General features: G+C 42.1%; 1 protein-coding gene across 1 annotated transcript in view; it reads right to left on the bottom strand.

The window, feature by feature from the left end:
- LOC135187353 (RNA-binding protein 44-like) overlaps positions 1–21766 on the bottom strand; it is a 49285-nt gene extending 27519 nt beyond the window's left edge. Inside the window, 14 exon segments of the mRNA XM_064165985.1 lie at positions 8389–8514; positions 10228–10317; positions 13100–13221; positions 13336–13481; positions 14915–15017; positions 15322–15395; positions 15485–15555; positions 16210–16329; positions 16668–16765; positions 18000–18025; positions 18111–18285; positions 18779–18955; positions 20111–20169; positions 20315–21766. Of these exon segments, the coding sequence (XP_064022055.1) occupies positions 8389–8514; positions 10228–10317; positions 13100–13221; positions 13336–13481; positions 14915–15017; positions 15322–15395; positions 15485–15555; positions 16210–16329; positions 16668–16765; positions 18000–18025; positions 18111–18285; positions 18779–18955; positions 20111–20169; positions 20315–21766 (2839 nt within the window).
- Between the last annotated feature and the right edge of the window lie 1209 nt (positions 21767–22975).

The following is a 22975-nucleotide window of genomic DNA, read 5'->3' on the forward strand; positions in this document are numbered from 1 at the left end:
TTGTGGCCAAAGTGCAGCACCCTGCACTTGGAGCTATTGAACCCCATCCCATTGGACTCTGCCCATCTGTCCAGGCAGTCAAGGTCCCGCTGCAGAGCCCTTCTGTTCTCCAACCCAGCCACATCTGCCCCCAGCTTGGTGTCATCTGCAAACTTGCTGATGACTGACTCCATGCCCTCATCCAGATCATCTATGAAGATGTTAAAGAGGATGGGGCCCAGCACTGATCCCTGAGGGACACCACTAGTGACTGGCCGCCAGCTTGATGTGGAACCATTCACCATCACTCTCTGGGTCCGGCCCTCCAGCCAGTTCCTAACCCAGCACAGAGTGTTGCCATCCAAGCCGTGGGCTGACAGCTTAGCCAGTTTGCTGTGGGGGACAGTGTCAAAGATCAGATCTCCTCTCAGACTTCTCTGGATTATAAAGCCCCATGTCTCTCAGTCTCTCTCCATAGGGGAGATGCTCAAGACCCCCTGTCATCCTCATGGCTCTCCACTGGATTCTTTCCAGCAGGTCCTTGCCTCTCCTGAAATGGGGAGCCCAAAATTTGACACAGTGAAACACTGTCCCAGGTTGCTCAAGAGCTGATAGAAGTCCCATCCCTGGAAACATTCAAGGTCAGATTGCAAAAGGCCTTGAGCAACCTGATCCAGTTAAGATGTTCCCACTGACTGCAGGAGACTTGAACTAGACAACCTTTAAAAGGCCCCTTCCAATCCGTTCTACAATTTTGTGATTTCACCTGCTCACCTCTGCCAATAACAGTGCCCACCTTCTGCTTGGCAGAGCTCCTGCCTTGCCACCCTCCCTACCCTGAGGGTGACCAGTGCCACTCTGCTCCCGCCAACTCACAACTTGGCCTGAGTGGGAACTCCAACCACCGATTAATTATCACCAAATCCACTGGCTGGATGCGTCCTACCTTATCAGCTTGATTAGGCACTTAAATTAAAAAGAAGAAACAAAAGTCCCCAGACAGGCAGTTGGCTCCTGTCTCCACTTCAACAAATAATCATTCACTGGCAGTTATTTTCAGGCAGTTTATTTTGTGCCCTCTTGCAATGCTTGGGATGACTATAAAATGATAGCAAAAACTCAAACGCCCCCATTCCAGTGTAAATCAGCAGCACATCAGCTGGATGGATAAACCTCTTAAGTTTCTTCATGGACACAACAGGATGCCAAAATTAAAACCTCACATATCCTTTGGAGGTTCATTATTATGTTCAGCTGTATGCAAAGTATCCATCTCATCAGTGATGGTGGGGAAGAAAAGCTGTCCATTTATTATGCTTTGTGTAATGAAATGAAGGGGAATAATCATTCCAGGAGCAGGGTCCCACTGGATGAAGCCTGCCTTTTCTTCCCTGAGTTAATAAATCAGATTTAAGGCATTTAGGTTCTTTGTGGAAAGGATGACTCCAGTTCTAAATACAAAAGTGATTAGTTTTTTGAGGATCTGAGGGATGTAAGGAACATGGAAGTTCTTTGGGATGGTGCAAGGCTTCCGAAGTGCTAACCTATCTCAAGATGCAGTGACTCACAAAAGTATCAAGTGATTGTCACCACAAACCCTCAGAAAAGAGTTTCTCCAGCCTCCTCAGCTGGATCCCTTCCATATTCAGGAGATGGTTTTTGTAGCACAGATACTGCTGCCCTACATAACTCATCTTCAGAGTTCAATATTGTATGGAACACAGAATTACAGAATCAACCAGGTTGGAAGAGACCTCCAAGATCATCCAGTCCAACCTATCACTCAGCCCTATCCAGTCAACTAGACCACGGCACCAAGTGCCTCATCCACTCTTTTCTTTAACACCTCCAGGGACGGTGCCTCCACCACCTCCCTGGGCAGCCCATTCCAATGCCAATCACTCTCTCTGGGAAGAACTTCCTCCTAACATCCAGTCTATACTTCCCCAGGCACAACTTGAGACTGTGTCCTCTTGTTTTATTGCTGGTTCCCTGAGAGAAGAGATCAACCCCCATCTGGCTACAGCCTCCCTTCAGGTAGTTGTAGACAGCAATGAGGTCCCCACTGAGCCTCCTCTTCTCCAGGTGAAAAACAGCTTTCCTGCACCTAACATGTAACAGCCATGCCTTCCCCAAACAAGGAGCAGTTTAAAGTCATTCTGATACAGGTTTACTGTCATTTGGATACATGTTTCTTCATAAGGGCTCCTGTAAAATGCAGAACATATGACTAAAATTAAAATTCAAACCAAATGCAACACAAGGCCCAGTGCAGGACAGTCAGTGGTTAGCTGGGGTGTGGTTTTTGCCATCTAGTATTGCTGATAAATAATATGAACTGCTAAATACATTGAAACAGGCTGTTCAAAGAGCCAGGACCCTCGGACAGTTCCTCTCCCTGCCTCAGTTTCCAGCAGCAGCAGCACAAGTTATGGTGTGTTCTTGGTAGCTATCAGTGGCTGACAAGCACATTTCCAGGAATGGGACTGAACCTCGCATGTTCCTGACATAGGCAGAATGACAAATACCTTTTATTCCACTAAAAGAAATAATCATTTAGCAGGTAAAGTAAAATCAAAACCAGCTGAGAAGGGGCAAAGGAGAAAGGGAATAAAAACCCAGGCATGGTGAAAACCAACTGCCGGCTGACTGCAAATCATGAGAAGGAAAATTCTGCCACGAGCAGTTAGTTATAATTATACCTTTAATGAATAACAGGGTCTTTTTAAAAATAACCTGTCTTGATTAAATTAATGGAGGAAAACCACAGGTTTTAGACATGCACTGGAGAACTGGGATAGTACAGCTCTGACTACACTGACTCCCAGTTCAAACTGGGCCTGACCGCTAGCACCGCCAACCACCCACTCGCTGACCCAGATGAGCCAAACCAGAGATCTCCACTTAATTCTGCACAATTTCAAACAGCCTGTGGGGTCAGCAGCAGCTGCCAGAGACTGAAGGGATGCCAGCCCCAGGAACCAACTGCATCTCTCTTGCTTACCAGAGAAGGACAGAGTTTTCCAGCACGGTCAACCCTACACCTTAACCTGGCATTAGACCTATGCTTGAGAATTATTTTTAGAACAGCAACAAATCATGGGATGTCAAAAAAGTCCAGATGTTGGCTCAGTCTCAAAGCTGTAGTGGCCTTGTTGAAGAAAACCAGAAAGAAACAAGTGGCCACCACACTCAAGATCTCAAGAACGTGCTCAAAGCAAATGTGCTCTTCTCCCCTTGCCCCCAGACTATTTTTCCCTTCAACTATTTCAGTTGATGGAGGCTATAATAAGCACAGGGAAACTAACACCAAGGTTAAAAGTGCCTGGCATCGGTTTTAGAGATGACATGCTTCAATCCTTGGCTCAGATTTCAACAGCTTTGTGTGGGTTAAACAGAGCCTATTCTGGTACGAGGGACTATGAACCATTTTACTGAAATGCCTTCGTGATAAAAAAGTTGGTTCCAGGCAAATGTTATTCACTCAAACAGATTGCCTATAAAAGGCACACAATAAATAAATGCAAAAGAACATTAGGCAGAATACCAAAATAAATAGATGCACTATTCTATTGGTGCATACATCTCAGGCTGTGAAGGACAGCAGCTTGAGTAACTTTCAATATACAGCTTCCAGACTGAAATCTGCTGCTGGGCCACATGATCAGCCCAGGAATAATTTCTTTTCCTTTTTAGCAGAGGATACTCAATGCAGTTTTCTTTCCTTCCAGCTGAGAACACACAGAGATGGCACTGCTCTGCAACTCACCCACACGGAGTGCTGAGATTGCCCAAAGGATACGGGGAAGCCCAGGCAGATTGCATCCTGCCTTTGGCTGAAACCCAGCGCCGCCAGAGGTTTTCACCCCAGCTGCTGCCTGTTTCCCAACACAGTGCCCTGCTGGAATGCCTTCCTGAGGCGTCAGCCTGTGGGTTTAAATCCTCAAAAGCTCACACTGTAGAAGTGCAGAGGCGAAGGATGGAAACCATTAAGCAGCTTCATTACTGGATTTGATGATTAAAAGCAGAGAGTTCATAGGAGAGTATGCAGCAGCACAAGGGCAGAGCAATGGCACCCCAGGCTCGGGATTCCCAGATTCCCTGGTTCCTACCTATCCACAGAGGGAATTTGCTGAACAAATCCCAGCCATAATTATCTTTCAGAAGAGAAAAGGTATTTAGCTATTTGACCAAGTCAAAACATGCTGCATATCCCCTGTAAGCAGTTTTTAATGCTTCTCTCCCTCAAACCCAGTGCTGCCCCATGCTTTCAGTCCTTGCTCAGTGTGGGGTTTGTGTTCACAAGGGCTGTGACTACAACCGTCACTGTGGGGCTAGAACCTCCTCCAAACCTGGCTGCTATTACCAACAGAGCCAGACATACTAGCCTGTTGGGGAGGCAGAAGGAACCTAGCTAGAGCAGAGCAGTAACTCTGTATTTCCACACGCAGGTTTCCAAGACTTCACTCAACTCCGTAACTACCCAACATTGATTTCTGTCCCTTTGAAACCATGAAGGACACCAACCCCATTTTCAGTGATTATGAGGGCTCTAATTTCATTCTAGGTCATGGCATTTATATTTTCATTACCCACAACCTCCAGGGTCATTACAAATATGAAATTACAGTGTTGGTGCTTAACGGCTGTTTAATTCAATAGCGTTTCAGAGATAATAAATGCAATGCAATTTCTCAGAGCCAAGTGGCTTCCTGACCAGATAACAAAGGCTGCAGCCAGCCAACCAAACCCACATGCCACCAGTTTCTGTAGGAATAGTGCTGACACGTATGGGAGCAGAATGTGAAATTATTTTTCATTATTCACACGCTTTTCTTCTAACACTTCAGAAGCCTTGGGTGCTCTCCATCTCAGAGATGCTCTGAAAGGGAGGAGGAATGCTTTACTTCACTCTCAGGGATCTATAACATGACACATGCTAAATACTTCAGAGGATTTACCCACAGATGTGGTAGTCTTCGATTAGTCTCTAAAGAAAGACCTGGCGTTTTTGTGAAAGAGGTACTTGAGCTCAAACCACACCCGGGCGTTACTGAGTGTGTTTTGGGCTGAAGGAAGACGGAAACAACCCGAAAGTGCTACAAATTTTGTGGTAGTGGTAAAACAGCCACAAAGCTGCTCCTTCTCATAGGCAGAAGTTTCCCTTTTTGCTTACTTTTAGCGTTGATCTTTTCTTATTACTATTATTTTTGATCTCAGGAAATTCAAGTGATGATCTGACTATAGCTTGCAAAGCCCTGACTGGTGGTGTTGAGATGTAAGGTACAACGGTTTAAAGATGCCTACAAGGCAAAGAGAATACGCAGGCATGCAAACACATACAGAAAACCCACAGCACCTCCTATCACTTCCAGATAGCAGCTTGGTCCAGTGTCCAGGAATCACAGTCATGATGTTTATATGTGAAGTTAAGACAACTTAAACCACTCTGAAGAACCTCAAAGGTTTAAGTTGCCACCTTTCCTCCCAACTCCAGGGGTGCCAGCAGCTGAACAGAAGACACAGCAGCACTTGTAATTTCCTATTTTCCAGGGGAAGTCATAAATAGTGTCAATAACTGCTTTTGGTTTTAAAAAAGCTTGATTTCCTGTAAAACGTGCAAACATGGTGCTGGACAGCACAGACAGAAGATTCAGGGAATTAAATATGCTACTAATGCTTTACTGGTCTTATTTGCAATTCCCTCTTATCTCTTTCAATAGCACAGCTATCTATACCCAAAAGAAATCAAAGCAGCACAGCACTGTGTGCAACCAGTAACAGTATAGCAAGTGACAGCAAACGCTTGTGTAGGGAATATCCATCTTCATAGGTTCTCCAGCCACCCACTACCATGTTTGTGAGAGGCATCACCTGGCCCTTCTCACACCAGCCAGCAATCCCAGGCTCACTTGGGGGCTTCCTGCATATCCCTGCATCATGCTCCAGCATGTGAAAGTGCCAGTGGTGTTGATTTGCGTCTCAGCAAGCCTGCATGGGGTTTAGCAGCAGAAATAATGGGTTCCCTGTAAACTCTCAGCTATGCAACCTTAGCCTAGCTCCCAAGTCACAATCTTGCTTTATCTATCATCAACAGCAATAACAAGTCTCCTTGTGAGATCCAGCCCTCAGGTAACCCCGTAAACACTGAAATCAGGCTGCAGAGTGTGGTGCTAATCATCGCTGCTCCAGTTAAAAATGAGTGAGAGCATGGTTCATTTCCTCCTCTCTGAGCAGCCTCTACAGGCAACTGCAGCCAAAACCGAGAAAAAGCCTATTTTTACCCCTGATGGAATTAACGACCTTGGGATACAGCTGCATCTTAGGCCTGCTGAATGAACCCGGGGTTATTCTGAGGCAGTTGATACCCCAATCATCACTGCTTTTCAAGGACTCTGCAGCCAGTGGCACAGCTAAAGCTCGAGCTCTAAGAGAAAGGCATTTCTTGCACAGGAGGAAAGCTCCATTAATCTTGTAAGGACCTGAACCCCTTCATACAGCTTGCGGTTTATGGTGGCAAGAAAAAGTCTGTCATTCTCATGTGTAAATTTGGGAAGTCAACAATTTTCAACTACCCTGAAAAAGGCTTCAGGCAGGCCAGCTCTCACAGCTTTAAGCCAGGAGTTCAATTACCCACCACCAGTAAGTCCTGCAGAAGCTATGGCCACAAGGCAGAAGGATGCTCCCAGCTGGCGGCAGATGCTGCTGTACTCTCATTTGAAGCAGAAACGACCAACTCATTGAAGGCACAAGAAGACACTACCAGCCTTAACTTTGCTCCCTCTGTGTTACTTTGGATGCCATCTGAGCATCTCAAACAGTATCTGTTTCTTCTGAAATGGAAAGATGGCCTCGTCACACCACTTTTGCATCCTGGCAAACCACGACTGAATGCAGCAAGGGATACAACTATGCTCAGCAAAGGGCTCTGAGTTCAGGGTAAGTGGCATAAGGCCAGACATCTCCAGAAATACAGATAAGGAGAGAAGCCACCACTCAACAACTCAATGTTTATAAAGCTCTCAACAGTTTGCAAAGGAAGGAGCTTTAATGACAAAAGCAGCTCTCCAAGAGCATGTCTCGTTGTGAAACACTGGTGTCAGCTAAAAATGCCAACACTGATGTAGAACTCATCCTCTCTGCCTGCTGCCTGTCCAAGGAGACTGCAGTGGTGGGTGTGTGACACCAGTTACTGGAACAAAGCTGATGCTCCTCACACGAGTATTAAGACCTGGTGCTGAGCAGAGGCACTCCATGTTTGTTTGCCACCTCAATGCAAGGTCCTGGCACACCTATTAGAAGAGCTTTCCCTCCCTCCTTTAATAGTTCCCTTTAAAAAAACTCATAAAACCCAACTTATTTTAATTTTAAAACACCTGCTTCCTCAAAAACATCAGCAACCTCAACATTTATGACTCCACCATGACTTCGGGGCTTTCTCAGCTGTCAGTGCAATTTCAGAACAGCCCTGTCTGTGTACAGGGCCAGAAAGCAGAAAGACACAAGACATTCTGCTTTTCTAAAACAGTACAGAACATGCTCCAAATCCTACAATCTCAGGAGGATGCAGCAAAAGACAACTGCATACACTACTCAATACCATGATTAGCTATCAGCAGTTAAGTGGCTTGCACAAAGGCAGGCATCCTGCTGCGACAAAGCTTATGAGATATTGAAAAGGGCAGGCTGGAGTACCACCAGCTCCCACTCTGCTTCCAAAAGTTATAGTGCCCAAAGCAAGAGAAGGAAGGGATAGGAAAAGGGGAGGGGGGGAAGTAGTGAGGAAACAGAGCAGAGAAAAATCCTAGCTAAGAAGGAATTAGTGCTCACTGAGAGCATAATCAGTCACAGGTTTCTGCACGGGACTACCTTCTCCTCAGCCAGGGACCCAGAGCCTTTTCACATAACCAAGCCCAGAGAATTTAGTTTGTCTACGCCACCGCTTTTTACTCCTTGCAAACAGATATCAGCAGAGAGAAGTAAATAGTTAATTACGTGGTATCACTAAGGACATTACATGCAGCACAGCTCAATGCATTATTCACTAGGGTTTAGAGGAGGAAACCGGCAAGAGAACGAAGGGGAGGCAAGAGAAATTCATGCATCCTCAAAGAACACACATGGAAGATCAGCAGCAGGACAAGGGTACGCAGCTTCCCTTTCCAGTAACCTTAAACAAAGGCACTCCTTGTAGAGAGGACCAATACATGACCCATCAGAGCCTTTTGCTGCAGATATCCAGGTTACAAACACCGCACAAGTCTCCACTCGTTCATTACGGATACCAGTGTACTTCCCACGTCCCGACCAGCACCGCCACTCAGCCGGAGGCTGTTGCTGCTGCAGACGGTGAGTGCCGGTGCCAGGCAGGACATTGGAAGTTTGCTCCCGAAGGGTCCGCAGACTTACCCAGCACGAAGCAGAGGAATCGCCGCGGGAGCAGCGCCATCTCCACTGCCTTGCAGCCAGCCCGCCTGTGGGGTGGGATCCTCCCCCAAGCCCGTCGCTGCTCTGTTCTGCTCCCCAGGACGTAAGGATATCAACATAGAGGATGTAATGCAATCTTCGGAGGAAAATAAATGTTTTGTGTGGTTTTACCGAGCGGAAAATCCTTACTGAGCTAGTAGAGCTCCACCTACAGCTGAGAGCTGCATTTTTCCCTTGCCTGCACATGGGTCCTTCAGGAGCGCATTCAGGATTATGGAATGCCATTATCATCCTACTGGGTGAGGGCTCCAGCTGCAAGGAGGTCACTGCCTCACAAATCGGTTCTCTCACATTTTAAGTAAGCTTTCCCTTTAAAAGGGAGAAGAAAAAAAGAAAAAGCCAATGAACAGCTCAATGTGCCTAACTTTAGTTTTGTTTCATATCATATCCATTTCCGCTTTCCCAACCAAAAAAACTTGCATACCAGGAAGACAGTTCTGGACTATTAACAATGCCTAATTACAGAATCAGATCTGGAGAACACAAAGGACAGCTTTTGCTATTAAAAATGTGGTAGAGCAAAGCCTACAGCTGCTTACACCTTGATACGAACAAGGTCAAAAAACAAAACGGAGACCTCACCTGTAGCTTCAGGCCATGTTTACAGTCCTGGCTTTCAAAGATAAGGCTGAGGCTCTGACAGCAGAAGTTGAGCTAAGGAGGGAGGGAATGGATGAGACCTAAAACCAGCAAAACACCCACACAACTTTCTGAAGAAGAAACTAACTTTATTCACAGGTAAGTAAGGCTGCTATTTTTGGTGGCAAAAGCAGACGAGATAGACAACAAAGTTCAGCAGAGATGGACAACAGCAATGTACTGTCTTGTTGTGCAGTATCGCAGTGTGAGCCTGTCCTTGTCAATCAAGGATAACCTTCTCACCCCCTGACCAGACATGTACACCTAAGCTGCCTTTCCTTCATTAACCAGAAGAGTATTTAAAACACGGAGCTCTTCTTCACAGTAACAACATGAACAGAAAAGACTGTATACTCCCCAGCTTTTTTCCTTCCCCTGTATCAACCCAAAGCAAAAGTCTCAGGGACTGTGTGCTTCCTACTGTTAGAGGCCAGGGGACACAGGAAAATGGATCTGGAAACCAAGTGTTGCTTGCAGTAACGGAACTGTAATATGAAACAACAAAATGCCATAAATAAAGAAAACAATTTAAAATCTAGGCTTCATCCTGAAGGAGACATTTGCCTGCATCAGAACCCTGCAGTCTGCAACACGCTTCTGAGTCAAAATGGACACGAGATGACTCTGCTGCAGCTTGGGATTATGTAACTGTGTCCACCAGCACTGCCAGCTCTGAAGCCTGGTTTTCTATAACGAAACCCTCCCCCGTGCCTCCCTGGTATTCAGAAGATACATGGAATTTCTACAGACTATTCAGAATCAGATTATCTGGAAAGCAAAAGCGTGTTGGCTATTTATTAACATCTTAGCAGCTACCATCCTGCCTAAAATAAAGTGGCACGCAAGAAGTGAGGGTTGTGTACTTCAGCCTAGAAATGCCCTGACGGCAGCAGAGAAGTCTTGCTCACTGAACCATGATCTTCCTGCCTTAGAGAAACCTGCTTGAACACTTGAAACAGCTATGGGGAACAACAAAACTGAGAAGAATCATTTAACATTTGGATAAACAGAAAAGCACCTCAAACTGATCTTCAAGTTATATTCTCCTGGATAAGACTGCATACCATAGTGATGCTACAATGTTTCATTAAGATCTGCTGAAATAAGTAAAACAATAAGTACAATATGATCCCAGAACAAGTTGCAGTAATGAATTTGCAAAAATCTTCCCAAGGGCGATGACCAGAGTCTTCACAATCAGAAAGCCATCTACTTAAAAACAAAGCAGAAGAAAAAAAGTGCAGGTAAATTTTGGATGTACAGTCTCAAACTGAAATAAAAGCAACATCAGTGATTTTAATACCCCAGAAAACCACTAGTATCGATATTAATTTTGCTATGTACTACATGAAAGAAATAACTACAATAAAATAGATAACCTTTGTGCAATAATTGATATCTGGTGGACACTTTAAAAATAAATAATTCAAAATTAAGTTACCAAATCAACATTTAGGAGTACGCAGACACGATGCAAATCTTTTACATTTCTCAAAGTCCTATCATAGTTATGCTTTGATAAGTGCCATCTTCACTGGGCTGTTTTTAAACTTTTACTATGCAGACCACTGATTTCACAGAGAGCTTCCAAGGGACACTTGGTACTGCTAAAATTTAAAGACACAGCCACTGCTAATGCTGCATTGAGTAACTTGCATAGTATCACAGTTCCTGCTAACTGCTGCTTACAGTTAGGTTTAGAAAACAGAAAGTTTATGCATGCTGTTCAGATAAATAAGCTTGTCACTCACTAATGAGAATAAAAGGCCTTCTCAGTCAAAAAAAAATCTAACTTCCCATTTCTAATGTAGTTAGTCCTTCAAAATTAACAAATACACAAGATCTACAAACATTCAGATGTCCGACTCTGGGCTACAACAAAGACAAAAGCAAGATTATATGGTTTATACTTCAAAGCTGAATTTAAATTCTTACACATTAAATACTATATAATCCAGTTTGACATAAAAGTATTATCTGAGCAACTCACACAGAATTACAGAATCAACCAGGTTGGAAGACACCTCCAAGATCATCCATTCCAACCTAGCACCCAGCCCTAACCAGTCAACTACACCATGGCACTAAATGCCCCATCCAGCCTTTTCTTCAACACCTCCAGGGATGGTGACTCCACCACCTCCCTGGGCAGCCCATTCCAATAGCAATCACTCTCTCTGTGAAGAACTTCCTCCTAACATCCAGCCTATACCTCCCCCAGCACAACTTGAGACTGTGTCCCCTTCTTCTGTTACTGGTTGCCTGACATTTCATCAGCTTTCAAGAATGTTAGGGCTCTGAGGTGGTATTTCTTAGTGGACACTTCACCCTTCAGGAAAGCCTGAAGAAGCTATACACATACCAGAAATAGTGCAATAAGCTTTGAGCAGAGTCATCTTTCCTTAAACATTTAACATACTTCTTGTTTACTAGGGAAAGATGAGCATTATTTTTTCTCATTACTTACTAATGACTTGGCTATTTCACAGATACCTCACAATGAAAGTAAAAATTGTTAAAGGTCATCATCTCTTTAGCAAAGCAACAGAAAAAAAAATACTCTAATAAGAACAGTTATAACTTTAAAGCCAACACACCATTTAAAAAAAACCCAATAATTACTCAACAAGGGAAACAGAACAAATTTGTGGCTGCTAAAATCATACTAACTTATTTTCAAGTGCAAGATGTTTTGGATTTGTGGGGGTTTTTTGTTATCTCCATAGCTGCAGTCCTATGGAAGTAAGTCAGCAGATTAATATAAAGAGTTTTCTTTGCTTGGTTCTATTTGGATTCACGGAAGCATCTGTAAAAGCTCACAGGGCAAATGCCAAACTAACAAATGTGTCACATCGATCTTTCCAAAAGGAACTCTGTCAAATAAGTGTATTGGTTGAGATCCTTTCATGCTCTTCATCACTATGGGAGGTATAATCTCATGCTGAATGCAAAATCTTATCCTTTGGCTCTGTCTATATAACATGACCTACAGTCAGACTCTCTGGAGATATTTTCTGGTCATTGATAATACTTCCCAGAACAATGTTCCATTGAAGTTATGGCTGTGTTATGCTTTACTCCTGCACTATAGTAGCATCTGATCAGCAGAAGGTAGTCTGATAAGCAGCATTCAATGGGTGGGAAAGATACTTAAACTATCAGCATAAATACAACTCATCTTGGAAAAGGTGGTATCAAAATCAAACTGACTCCTTGACATCCATGAAACAGGAGCCTGCAGAGCAAGCTCAGAGCATTAAAAATCTGGTGCAGCTTCAGGAAGAAACACTACATGAAAAGAAGTATCTTAGAGATTGTGTTTGTTGGCAAAAGCAAAGCTAGAGCATCGACAAGAACACATGAAACAGTGCTGAAAAAAGTGCCAAGTCAAGGATGTCTTCTACAGCAAAAAGCATATATACTTATCCATGGAATTCTGGGCTGTGCTTTTAGCACATTCAGCTTTCTGCAGCTTCCTGCAGTGTCCAGTGCTGTGTCATCATGCAAAATGTCCGTCAACGTGAAGACACTAGCAGACATAAAATCTTAGTCTGTGAGATTTCTAGTTCAGAACTGCATCGCACATATCAGACAGAAATTATCGATTTTTAAATCAAAGTCGAGCCTATTCTGGGATTTCTCTAGGAAATGCTACACATGGATTAGTCACTAGGTGTCACCTTTATCCACAATATGTATGGCAACGTTCCTCACTGAGTTACTCTATAAAACAGTTTGCTTAACAAAACCCCCTGTACAGCAAGTTTTAGAGAGTGCATATAGCCAGTGAATTATTCTGTTTTATAAATATTCTGTGGACACTCAACAATCCTTAGAAGCCATTGTTTCAGTAGACTCATGCAGGTACATCTTGCAGAGCTTTGAACTGAGCTAAATTACTAATCTAGTCGGGCTACACAAATTCAAGTGGGTTTATTTCACTGTATTTTGTAGGCTAGAATACTCACTCCTTTATGTTGCTTTTATCACCCACAACTGGGGGTTGATTTCCTCAGAATTACAGAGGTCCTTTCCACAATAGAACTGATGGACAAGCCACTCAGGATACCCTTGTTGTTTTTCTTCACCTCTAGCAGAGCATCCACAATTTTGTCTCTATAGAAGAAATAACATTTACGTGGCATTTTGTGCAATGCATTTAGTGCTCAGTTACCATGGATATTGGATTCACTACACATCAGGACTGAAAGGAAATCCAAATATCCTCACCTGCTAGCCTCTGGATGTAATTCTTTAAGTTTCTTCAGTAATTTGGAAAAGCTGCTCAAGTTCAGTGTACTGAGTGAAGCAAAGGCATCATGTGAATTAGAGGAGAAAGGAGCAAATGTATTCTGTAGGAAGTTTTCTCCAGTATCCTAGAATTACATCAAAACATGCAAAAAAAGTGAGTAAGTACCATACAGTTAATAGAAGGTATCTTTACTACTAATAAATATTCCTGCCACGGAGAAATAAAATAAACTACAGATTCAGGTTCAGTTCAATAATTTATTCTAAGACAACCAATCATATTATCCGATATGTAGTAAGAAATAAAACTGCTACATACATTTATGTGTAACTGACATTCCTGCTACTTTAAAGATATCCTTGGTTTTCTTTACCCAGAAGGCTAGCATGTGTGAAGTTAAATCCCAAGAGGGAACATACCTGTCTAGTTTCTGAGAGCAACATCAGCAATTACAAAGTTTGCCTTATCCTTCAAGGACTGGCCTGGATAAATACAAACTACTATACATTTACACAGAGATGTTTCTTAAGACTCATAATAAAAACGCAAGAGTTTTCCCTACAGTATGCCAAACCCTTCCTGCCCCTCAATTCAAGAGAGATGTTGAGGTGCTGGAATGTGTCCAGAGAAGGGCAACAAAGCTTGTGAAGGGCCTGGAACACAAACGCTATGAGGAGAGGCTGAGGAAGCTGGGCTTGTTTAGCCTGGAGGAGGCTCAGGGGTGACCTCATTGCTTCATTGCTATCTACAACTACTTGAAGGGACATTGTAGCCAGGTGGGGGTGGCCTCTTCTTCCAGGCAACCACCAATAGAACAAGGGGACACAGTCTCAAGTTGTGCCGGGGTAGGTCTAGGCTGGATGTTAGGAGGAAGTTCTTCCCAGAGAGAGTGATTTGCCATTGGAATGGGCTGCCCAGGGAGGTGGTGGAGGCACCATCCCTGGAGGTCTTCAAGAAAACACTGGATGAGGTACTTGGTGTCATGGTCTAGTTGACTGGCTAGGGCTGGGGGATAGGTTGGACTGGCTGATCTTGGAGGTCTCTTCCAACCTGGTTGATTCTATGTATGAAATTTGTGGAAAAGAAGTGCTACAAGCGGAAATTCAAAAGAGGAGAAAAGCAAGTTAAGAAATATAGTGTAAATGGTTAGTTTCCCAAACAGTTAGGATTAAGAACAAAAAGATGGAGTAATGTAATATGTTAAGAAACAGTTACGTTTGAAGGCTCTTCATCTGCCATATTAAGGAGGTTCAGTAATAATTATTTACCTTTTGATTATCTCCAAGCAAATTATGTACCAATTCGTCAGCAGATGACTTCAGACCAGGGTGCTTTGTTTCCAAAGGCACTTGTGCAGAGCAAGAAGTGTCTGAAGTTGTTATGGGAAGCAGATGCATTTTCTCAGAAGCAGAGATGGCATTAGGTGTTTTTGCAGAACTGGAGGGTGAAGTGAGTGGTTTACCTCGCCCATTTCTTTGGCTGTTATGAACATGTGGGATTTCATGCAGAAGCTTATTTGTAGGTACTTGAGAAAGCAAGTATTTATTCTCTAATGTTTAAAAGTTCCACACTTATTCATGTTCCTTTTATTGTTTTCTAATTCATTTCCTCTACAGCTAACTTTGCTTTATTAGTGTCCTTACAAGAAAGAACTACATATCTAAGGTATGAAATTACCAAGAACCCTGGAAACTAGGTAATATACATTAAATTACTGTCAGTAAGAACAGATGGTGGTTCTCATCTTTGGAATATTAACTAGTATTAAACCCAACTAAAAATTTCAGAACTGCTTAACTTTTCACTAGATAAGAAGCTGTCTGGAATTATACATTTTTAATCAGTCTATCTGCATCTACACTAATTATTTCAAAAAATCAATAAACAACTCCTTCCTCTCTCCCATTATTTGCTTACTCTGATAGAAAAAAAATCTCAAACAATTACAGCTTGTATTAATGTACCTGGAGTTAATAGAAGCCACAGAGGAAAGGGTGTCTGAAATCTGATACTTCTGGAAATTTGAATTTAAGTCACCCTACAAAACAGAAGCATATTTGGTTGCAAATGTGTATGAAAAGACTCAGAAAGAGGTTACTACTGCTTTATAAATAAGAACAGGCATACCTCCGACACTAAGAAACTTGGACCACTAACAGGAATAAAGTCCTCATTTCTACTCTCCATTATCTTCATATCTAATAATAAATGAGAAAGCTAAGTATTACTAACTCTTCTTGTTTCAGTTCAGGTTAACATCTTCTCTTTAGATTTCAGAAAGTGTAGACAGAAAACCTTTGAAAAATCCAATACAATGAAGAGTATCTTCTAAGATACAGTCAGGGTCCTGAGAAGCAGAACAGTTCAATTTGTGAAATATCTTTTTAATGAGTATTTCCTGAGATCTGTAGAGGCAGAGAGGTACAACCAGAGAGAACACTGGTTCAAAGCTACAAGTTCCAGCAGGGTGAGTGTCCCCGCCATGGAGCACACAAACTCTGCCTTCAGTCTGCCATTCCAGATAACTCTTAAGAAGCCAATATGGGGAAGGAAGCAGAAGGATGAAGAAGAGAAAAAAACAGAAAATATTATTTCCAGATACATGATTGTCTGGACATTTACTATATTGAATTTAACCACTGTAGATATTGTTTTCAGGGGAAAACATGAAAAGAGCTGAATATCTCTACAATGATTCTCTATATATCTGTAACGATTCACTGTTAAGTCACTGAAAAAATGTCTGAGAATCCAGATGGCTTTTTTTCAAAGTTTCCTATGCTTGTAGAAGGAACAGAATACTCAAATAATAAACAAATATAATTATTAGGTACCACAACACACAACCTCACCTCTTAAATCAGCTGTGTCTTGGTTTTCTTGTTGCTTTTTTGTTTTTTCAGATATTACTGAACTATCTGCTGCTGTCAAATCCTCCTTAGCATCAAACCAATAATCATCCTTTTCAGTGCCTTGACAATTGAAATAAATTTCAGTGTGTTAGAAGTCAGACTGAGCTATCTCATATGAAAGAATAAACACCAGAGTTCTGTGCTTAACAGGATTCCAGCTACCTGCATGACTTGGCACTACATTACTGAACTAGTGACACGTGCTAGCTTTCACCTCTGACTTAGGCAATAAATTTTTTTCCTAAGATGCCAAGTGTACTATGGAGCTGATATAACATTAATCATTCCACCACAGGAAGGAGGGTTCAGTATCTATATATATGTTTTGCACAAGGTTTGATTGTTTTCCAGCAACTTAATTAACAATGTAATATGTGTACTAGAGTCAGATCACTTACTGCATTCCACATTCAGATCCTTGTGTTGTTCTTCAAATGTCTTAGAGGAAGTAGAGTCATGTGGATGACGGCCATCAGAGAAACACACAGTCTGTGAACTGTCCTACAAACGTACTTCCGTTATGACACAGCACTTGCACCTGATCATACATTTATTATTCTGAGCCTCAGAATACTAAATGATTAAAGATGTAAATTGAAGGAAGTTAACCTACTGATCACAATCAAGGACCCCGCAAGCAAAATTTCAGTCACATCAACTGCATTCACCATTACTGGCAGAGAGTCCCAGTTTGAGCCCTGAAGACTGTGTGCTTGCTGCCTGTGCTTCACAACACAATGTCTAGAAAACTCAGAAAGGAAGACATCCCTACCTTGTTGACAGTAATATTTCTTTCTTGCGGTTTTGATGCCTTCAAGTCAACTTCTTTTATGCCCCAAAGAAAACTAAAACAGATCCAAGTGTTTCACACAAAATACCACACAGCAATTAAAAATCCTACAATGGTACCAAGTACTCTGAAATACTAAAGTAATTCCAAAAGCTCATGGTATAATACAATATGTTTAATACATCTTTGCTTAAAATGAGAACTAAAACATTGGATGCAACCTAAAACAGAAAGCTGTGCTCAAGCTGCTCTTCCTTTATACCTAGATGGCCTTCTGGTGACACTTCAACCTATGGCCTTAAGATCTGAAATCCCTGTAGGATATTTGATTAGTTTTACAAATATTTAGAGAAATGTGAAAAAAGATCTCTAAGATACTACCCCCAATGCAGTAAAAACTTATTACCAAATGTGTTTTTACCAAATGTATTTTAATCTTCAGTTACATAAAGTAACTGTACATTGTTCTTGAGCATGCAGTAGCATATGTTTGCCTGAAAAATATGAAGCTATTTTTATTATCATTCATCATAACTAAACAATCACCACAGCAGAACAGCTGCTTGTATACTTGTATTATTTTTGATGGCAGCAGTATTTTTGGTTTGGTGGAGTTTTGTGGCTTTTTAAAAAGACATGCAGTATTAAGATTAGAGACAAATATTTTAGTAGTGAAAGGAGGGAACAAGAAAAAATGCCTATAAATGAAAAACTCCATAGTTTGCCTATTAGAAAAATACAGTGTAAGAATTACTTTAAAACCAAATCACTGTACTCATATTTCTACGGTAGTCTTTCAAGTAAACAGTTTGAAACAACAAGATGCATCCTGAGATACAGAAATTTTAAACTGAACAGCTTTTAAACTCGTATCTAAGTTATGATTGGATTTTAAATGAAATCTGTACTTCAATAAATACCACAGATGAGGGCTACTTACTCATAGCAAAGATTCTGTCTGAACAACTGCCAAAAAAAGAATTTAAAAATGGTCTTAAATTTTCTGAAGAAAACAAATGATATTAAAAACAAAAAGCAATTAAGAAATTACCTCGGAGGGGACAAAAGAAGAAGAGATTTGGAGTAACTTAATCTCAACTGATAGAGGTGGAAGAGCATTTAATGGTACACCTTTGCTTATATGCATTCTCATACTGTTGTATTTCTTCTTGAGTTCTTCCAAAACCAATTTGACAGATGAAAGTAATTCAGTATTTTGGATACATCTGTTAAAACACATGTAGCAAAATAAGATCAACAGACATTTAATTTATTGCCCATATGTTGTATAGCATTTAAAGCTTCCTCCACATGGCACAAGAAAGGGAGCTTAATGCTCACCTCCAAAGTAGCCCTCTGAAGCCACATCCTGTTTGACAGCACTGCAACCTGCTCTCTTGAACTCTCTCCTAAGCTACAGGATACCAAGGGAACAAGATTTTATAGCTAACTCCCTCTATGCATCTTGTCTACTCTGCACTATTCCTTCTGTACTTTTCTTCCTGCATAGAAAGACACTCCTAGAAATAAACTCTGTTATGCTGGCTCTGCAAATGGTACAGAAAGTTTTAGGCTGAAAACCTGGCAGTCAGGAGAATGTAAACTCTTTTAGACAATAAATGTAACACTATTACCAGCTATGGATTGAATGCATCAGCCACATTTAATGCCTTTTAACCAGGTCATCCGTTTCCTTTAAAAGGACATTAAAGCACATACCTGCCAAAACAGATGTTTTCCTCCAAAGCCAGTTTGTAAATTTTCAAGCAGTGCTGATAGCACATGTAATAATGGGTCTTTAGAATCTGCAATTCTGCTTCAGTTGCTCTCTGTAGCAACTTCTGACATAGGCTTGATACAGAATTCTTCACAGCTTGCCTGTCAAGGTCTATCAGCCTTTAAAATACGAATAATAAACAAAATCTCTAAGTCTTTAAATCAATATTTTATGTCATGTTTCACTTTCAAACAAGTAGCTTTCCAGAAGCTGGTTCTGATACAATTTTAGGAATAAAAGAAAAATTACATCAGTTCCTCCTACTTACTACACGAAAAAAATGACATCCCACAGAGTTTTCATATTATCAGCCTTAACCAAGAGGTGGGAACTGCACACGCACCACAACAATTTCTATCCAAAACCCATGGTCATCTGAACAAGAAGAAACTTATCAACTCTGCTAAGAGGCACTTATTCAGGGTCCACAACCACAGAATAATTTATGTTGAAAAGAATCTCTGGAGGTTGCAAACCTCTCTTCAAAGCAGGGCTAATTATAAGGCTGAGGACTTAGCCTGCCCAGCTTTGATGCTGGGTTTAGAGTTTGTTTGAGTGCTTTAAATCTCAAAGAAAGGAGACAGTACTGATGCCACTCTCAGAAACATTTTCTTACACCCACTTACAATTCTCCCCACTCTAACTACTAGCTCTTGCCCTTCCAAAATGCACTTCTGCTAAAAATCTGACTCAATCTTCTTGGCAAACCAACACCAGTCTGCCAAGAACTGCAGGGAGAGGCCCCATCTCCTCAGCTTTCCTTCCTCTGGGCTACCAAACCTAGTTCCTTTGGCATTCCCCACAGATCAGGTGCTCCTGCAGCTCCCGTCACCGTCTCTGCAGCCCTTTGGCGTGCTTGCCGCAGTCTGCCCATCCCGTGCTACAGGCGGCTGGAGATACCTTTTCAGATGTGACTGCACCAGCATCAAACCGAGAAAAGCCAACGCTTCCCACCATCTACTGCCCGCACTCTTGTTACCGCAGCCCCAGGATGTGGTTTCCCATCTTTGCCATATGGGAGCACTGCTGATTTACACTCTTGCTCAAGGCCAGGCTGCAACTGCAGACCAAGGCTACTTTGGCCTTTGTTTAACTTCGGAAATCTTCAGCTCGTTTCTCTCACTTGTCCAGGTCACTTCCTACCCTCCAGTGTAGGAACTGCTGTTCAGCAATCTTTTAATACCATCAGTTTTGCTAAGTGAGGGACAGCCTTTCAATCACAGAAAAACACATTGTGTGGCATCTTGAATTTCAAAGAACAACTCATGACCCACCTGTCAGTATTTCTCTTTAACCTGCAGTTACAAAACTCATTTTGTGATGCCTTCTCTTCCTAAGCAGACAAACAAACAAAAAACAGTTTAAAAAGTTACAGATTAAACACTAGAAAAACAAGTTCTGAGCAACTTCATATTTTAAAAGTTCTACATATCAAAATTGTTTGCTTGTGGGTTGTTGGTTTGTTTGTTTTTAATTACCTGAGTCTGTGACTTTCTTTCAGCTGTTGCAGCATTGCCATCTGAGTGTTCTTCCAGCACCTCAGTAAGCTGTGACCAAATTTTCTCTGTACCACTGGCTCCACATGACCACTCTGTATTGCAAGCAATGTCCGTATGGACTTCATGGTGACAATCCACGGTTCGAGATTTGCTCATCATTGTTATCTCTGTATTAACAGCTCTGGATAAGAGACAAACCTGAGCACTGGTACTTCTGCTTGTTGTAAAGCAAGCTCTAAAATCCGAGCTTACATCGACAGCCTGGCTAACTGCAAAGTCCCTATAAACGTGCTTCAAGGTTTCACCACACTCCAACTCTGAGCTCAGACAGCTGGTATATCCATGAAGGGATTTATCCACAACTTCCACCCCCAAAAAGGAGTTCTCACTAGTGAGAATTTCAGAAATTGGAAACTGGGTTTCAACACCCTTTGCAATGCAGTCAACACAGCTGTCACCCTGCACACACACCCCCAGTTCTTCACAACTGCAGGTATCAGGGTGACCTGCACATTTGTACAACTGCATGGCTACTGCAGGGGTCCTCTCCCTTGGTGACAGTAAAGGACCACCTTGCTTCACTGAGATGCTACAAATGTGTCCATCTTTCTTTTCACCACTCGGTGGGATGTCTTTGAATTCTGCATTTTTTACACTGTCACATACGTGCAGACCTAGACAGCCTCTTTCTTTTCTCCTGCAAAAATGACTTCCCAGCAGACTTTCACAAACAACACTATGATACTCTGTTTGCTCTTCCTGATGATTGCAAGTCATGTCATTGGAATCTGGCAGAGACAGAGAGTCCTGAAGCTGGTCAGCAAGCTCAGGCATTGCTGCTTTAGGGTGGGTCTGGTCACCTGCACCATATTCAGAAGCAGAACGATCTTGTGACGCTCCAGTGAGACCGTGTTCCTGTGTGACTCCACCCTCTAGAACTTCATGAACTGGATCTATCAGCTTTAAAGTTTCTGCTTCTATAATTTCCCTTTGCTCAGAAAACTCACTTGAGCAATTCTTATAATCAAAATCTTGCTCGTGGGCACTGTGATACTCCAGCTGTGAATCTTCACTTGAACAGCTCTGCCTGCAACTGTCACACACTCCACAATCACAGTGCATATTGTCACATTTCCTTCCCAATATATCAGCTTCTTTGCTTTCATCTTCCTGTGCACAGCAAATCCTCATTCTCTTTTTATTATACATTTCAATATCTGCATCTAATGATGAACTTAAATAAGGTAGGTTTTCTTCTGACAACCTTAATTCTGAAACATTGGCAGAACATGCCTGATCAAAGACAGAGTGCTTAGCTTCTCCTGAAATACCTCTGTCAAGAGCGCACTCAGCTTCCTCAGAAAACAGCTGGGAGGTCTGGTTGGAGCATCTTGTTTTGCTTTCAACATCACTGTTCTTTTCTAACTTCATGGTACATGCACTTAAGACTTCCTCCCCAGAAGTAATCCAGACAACTCACTTCTACTGCAAGCTCTCAGTCACCTCCTTGTCTCTTCCTGTCAGTTTCTCACTTGAATAAAAAATTAAGAGAAGTCTGAGATACCTGATGGCATAGAAGAGAACATTACTGTTTAAAAAAGTCTGATAAATCAACCATATTATTTTCACCCACTGCATACTACTATAGAAACTGAAATTATATGTTCATAGAATCAACGAGGTTGGAAGAGACCTCCAAGATCACCCAGTCCAACCTATCCCTTAGCCCGATCCAGTCAACTAGACCACGGCACTAAGTGCCTCAGACAGTCTTCTCTTGAACACCTCCAGGGACAGTGACTCCACCACCTCCCTGGACAGCCCATTCCAATGGCAAATCACTCTCACTGGGAGGAACTTCCTCCTAACAACCAGCCTATACTTTCCCCAGCACAACTTGAGACTGTGTCCCCTTGTTCTATTGGTGGTTGCCTGGGAGAAGAGGCCACCCCCCACCTGGCTACAATGTCCCTTCAGGTAGTTGTAGACATGTTCATGGAAGGCTGTTAAAAGAATTTTCCATTCTTGCTGGTGTGATTTCAATTGGGTAAAAGCATCCTCAGAGATCAGTTAGTTGTATTTCCCTATGCTCCTGGGCAAAGTTGCCACTCTCTTACCATTGAAGCATTTCATGACTGAATCAGCAAAATTCCCTTTGATATACAGCAATCTATTTGCATGGCAGGTTAGCTTCACGTCAGCACACAAGGTGTTCAGATGCACATACTGACTCTGAAAGTCAGGGTGTTGATGAGCATGGATTCAGTGACCACAGAGTGACCTCACACCATTTCTAATTGTATACTGGCCTGTAAGCACCTTCTGACACAGAAAGCTTAGTGCTTCTTAACCCAAGACCAGTTATTTACTGTAGGGAACACCCTTCAATCTAGGAGCTATAAAATTTTAATAACTACTTCAATGAGTGAAGAGCTGAACTTAGAGCTCTTTTTCTCCTGAGAACTAAAAACCCTTCAGGTGCTGTACAAGGGGGAAAAGGAAACACAATCCTTTTAATTCTGGGGAGACAAGAAGAAAAGGTTATCAAACACAGCACCATATGAAAACCTCAGAGCCTTTACAACCAGGAAGCACAAGTCATAAAGGAAAAGAAAATGATGGATTCTTGGATCAGAGCAT

This window comes from Pogoniulus pusillus, chromosome 2 (genome assembly GCF_015220805.1).
Source record: "Pogoniulus pusillus isolate bPogPus1 chromosome 2, bPogPus1.pri, whole genome shotgun sequence".
NCBI classification, from domain to species: Eukaryota; Metazoa; Chordata; class Aves; order Piciformes; family Lybiidae; genus Pogoniulus; species Pogoniulus pusillus.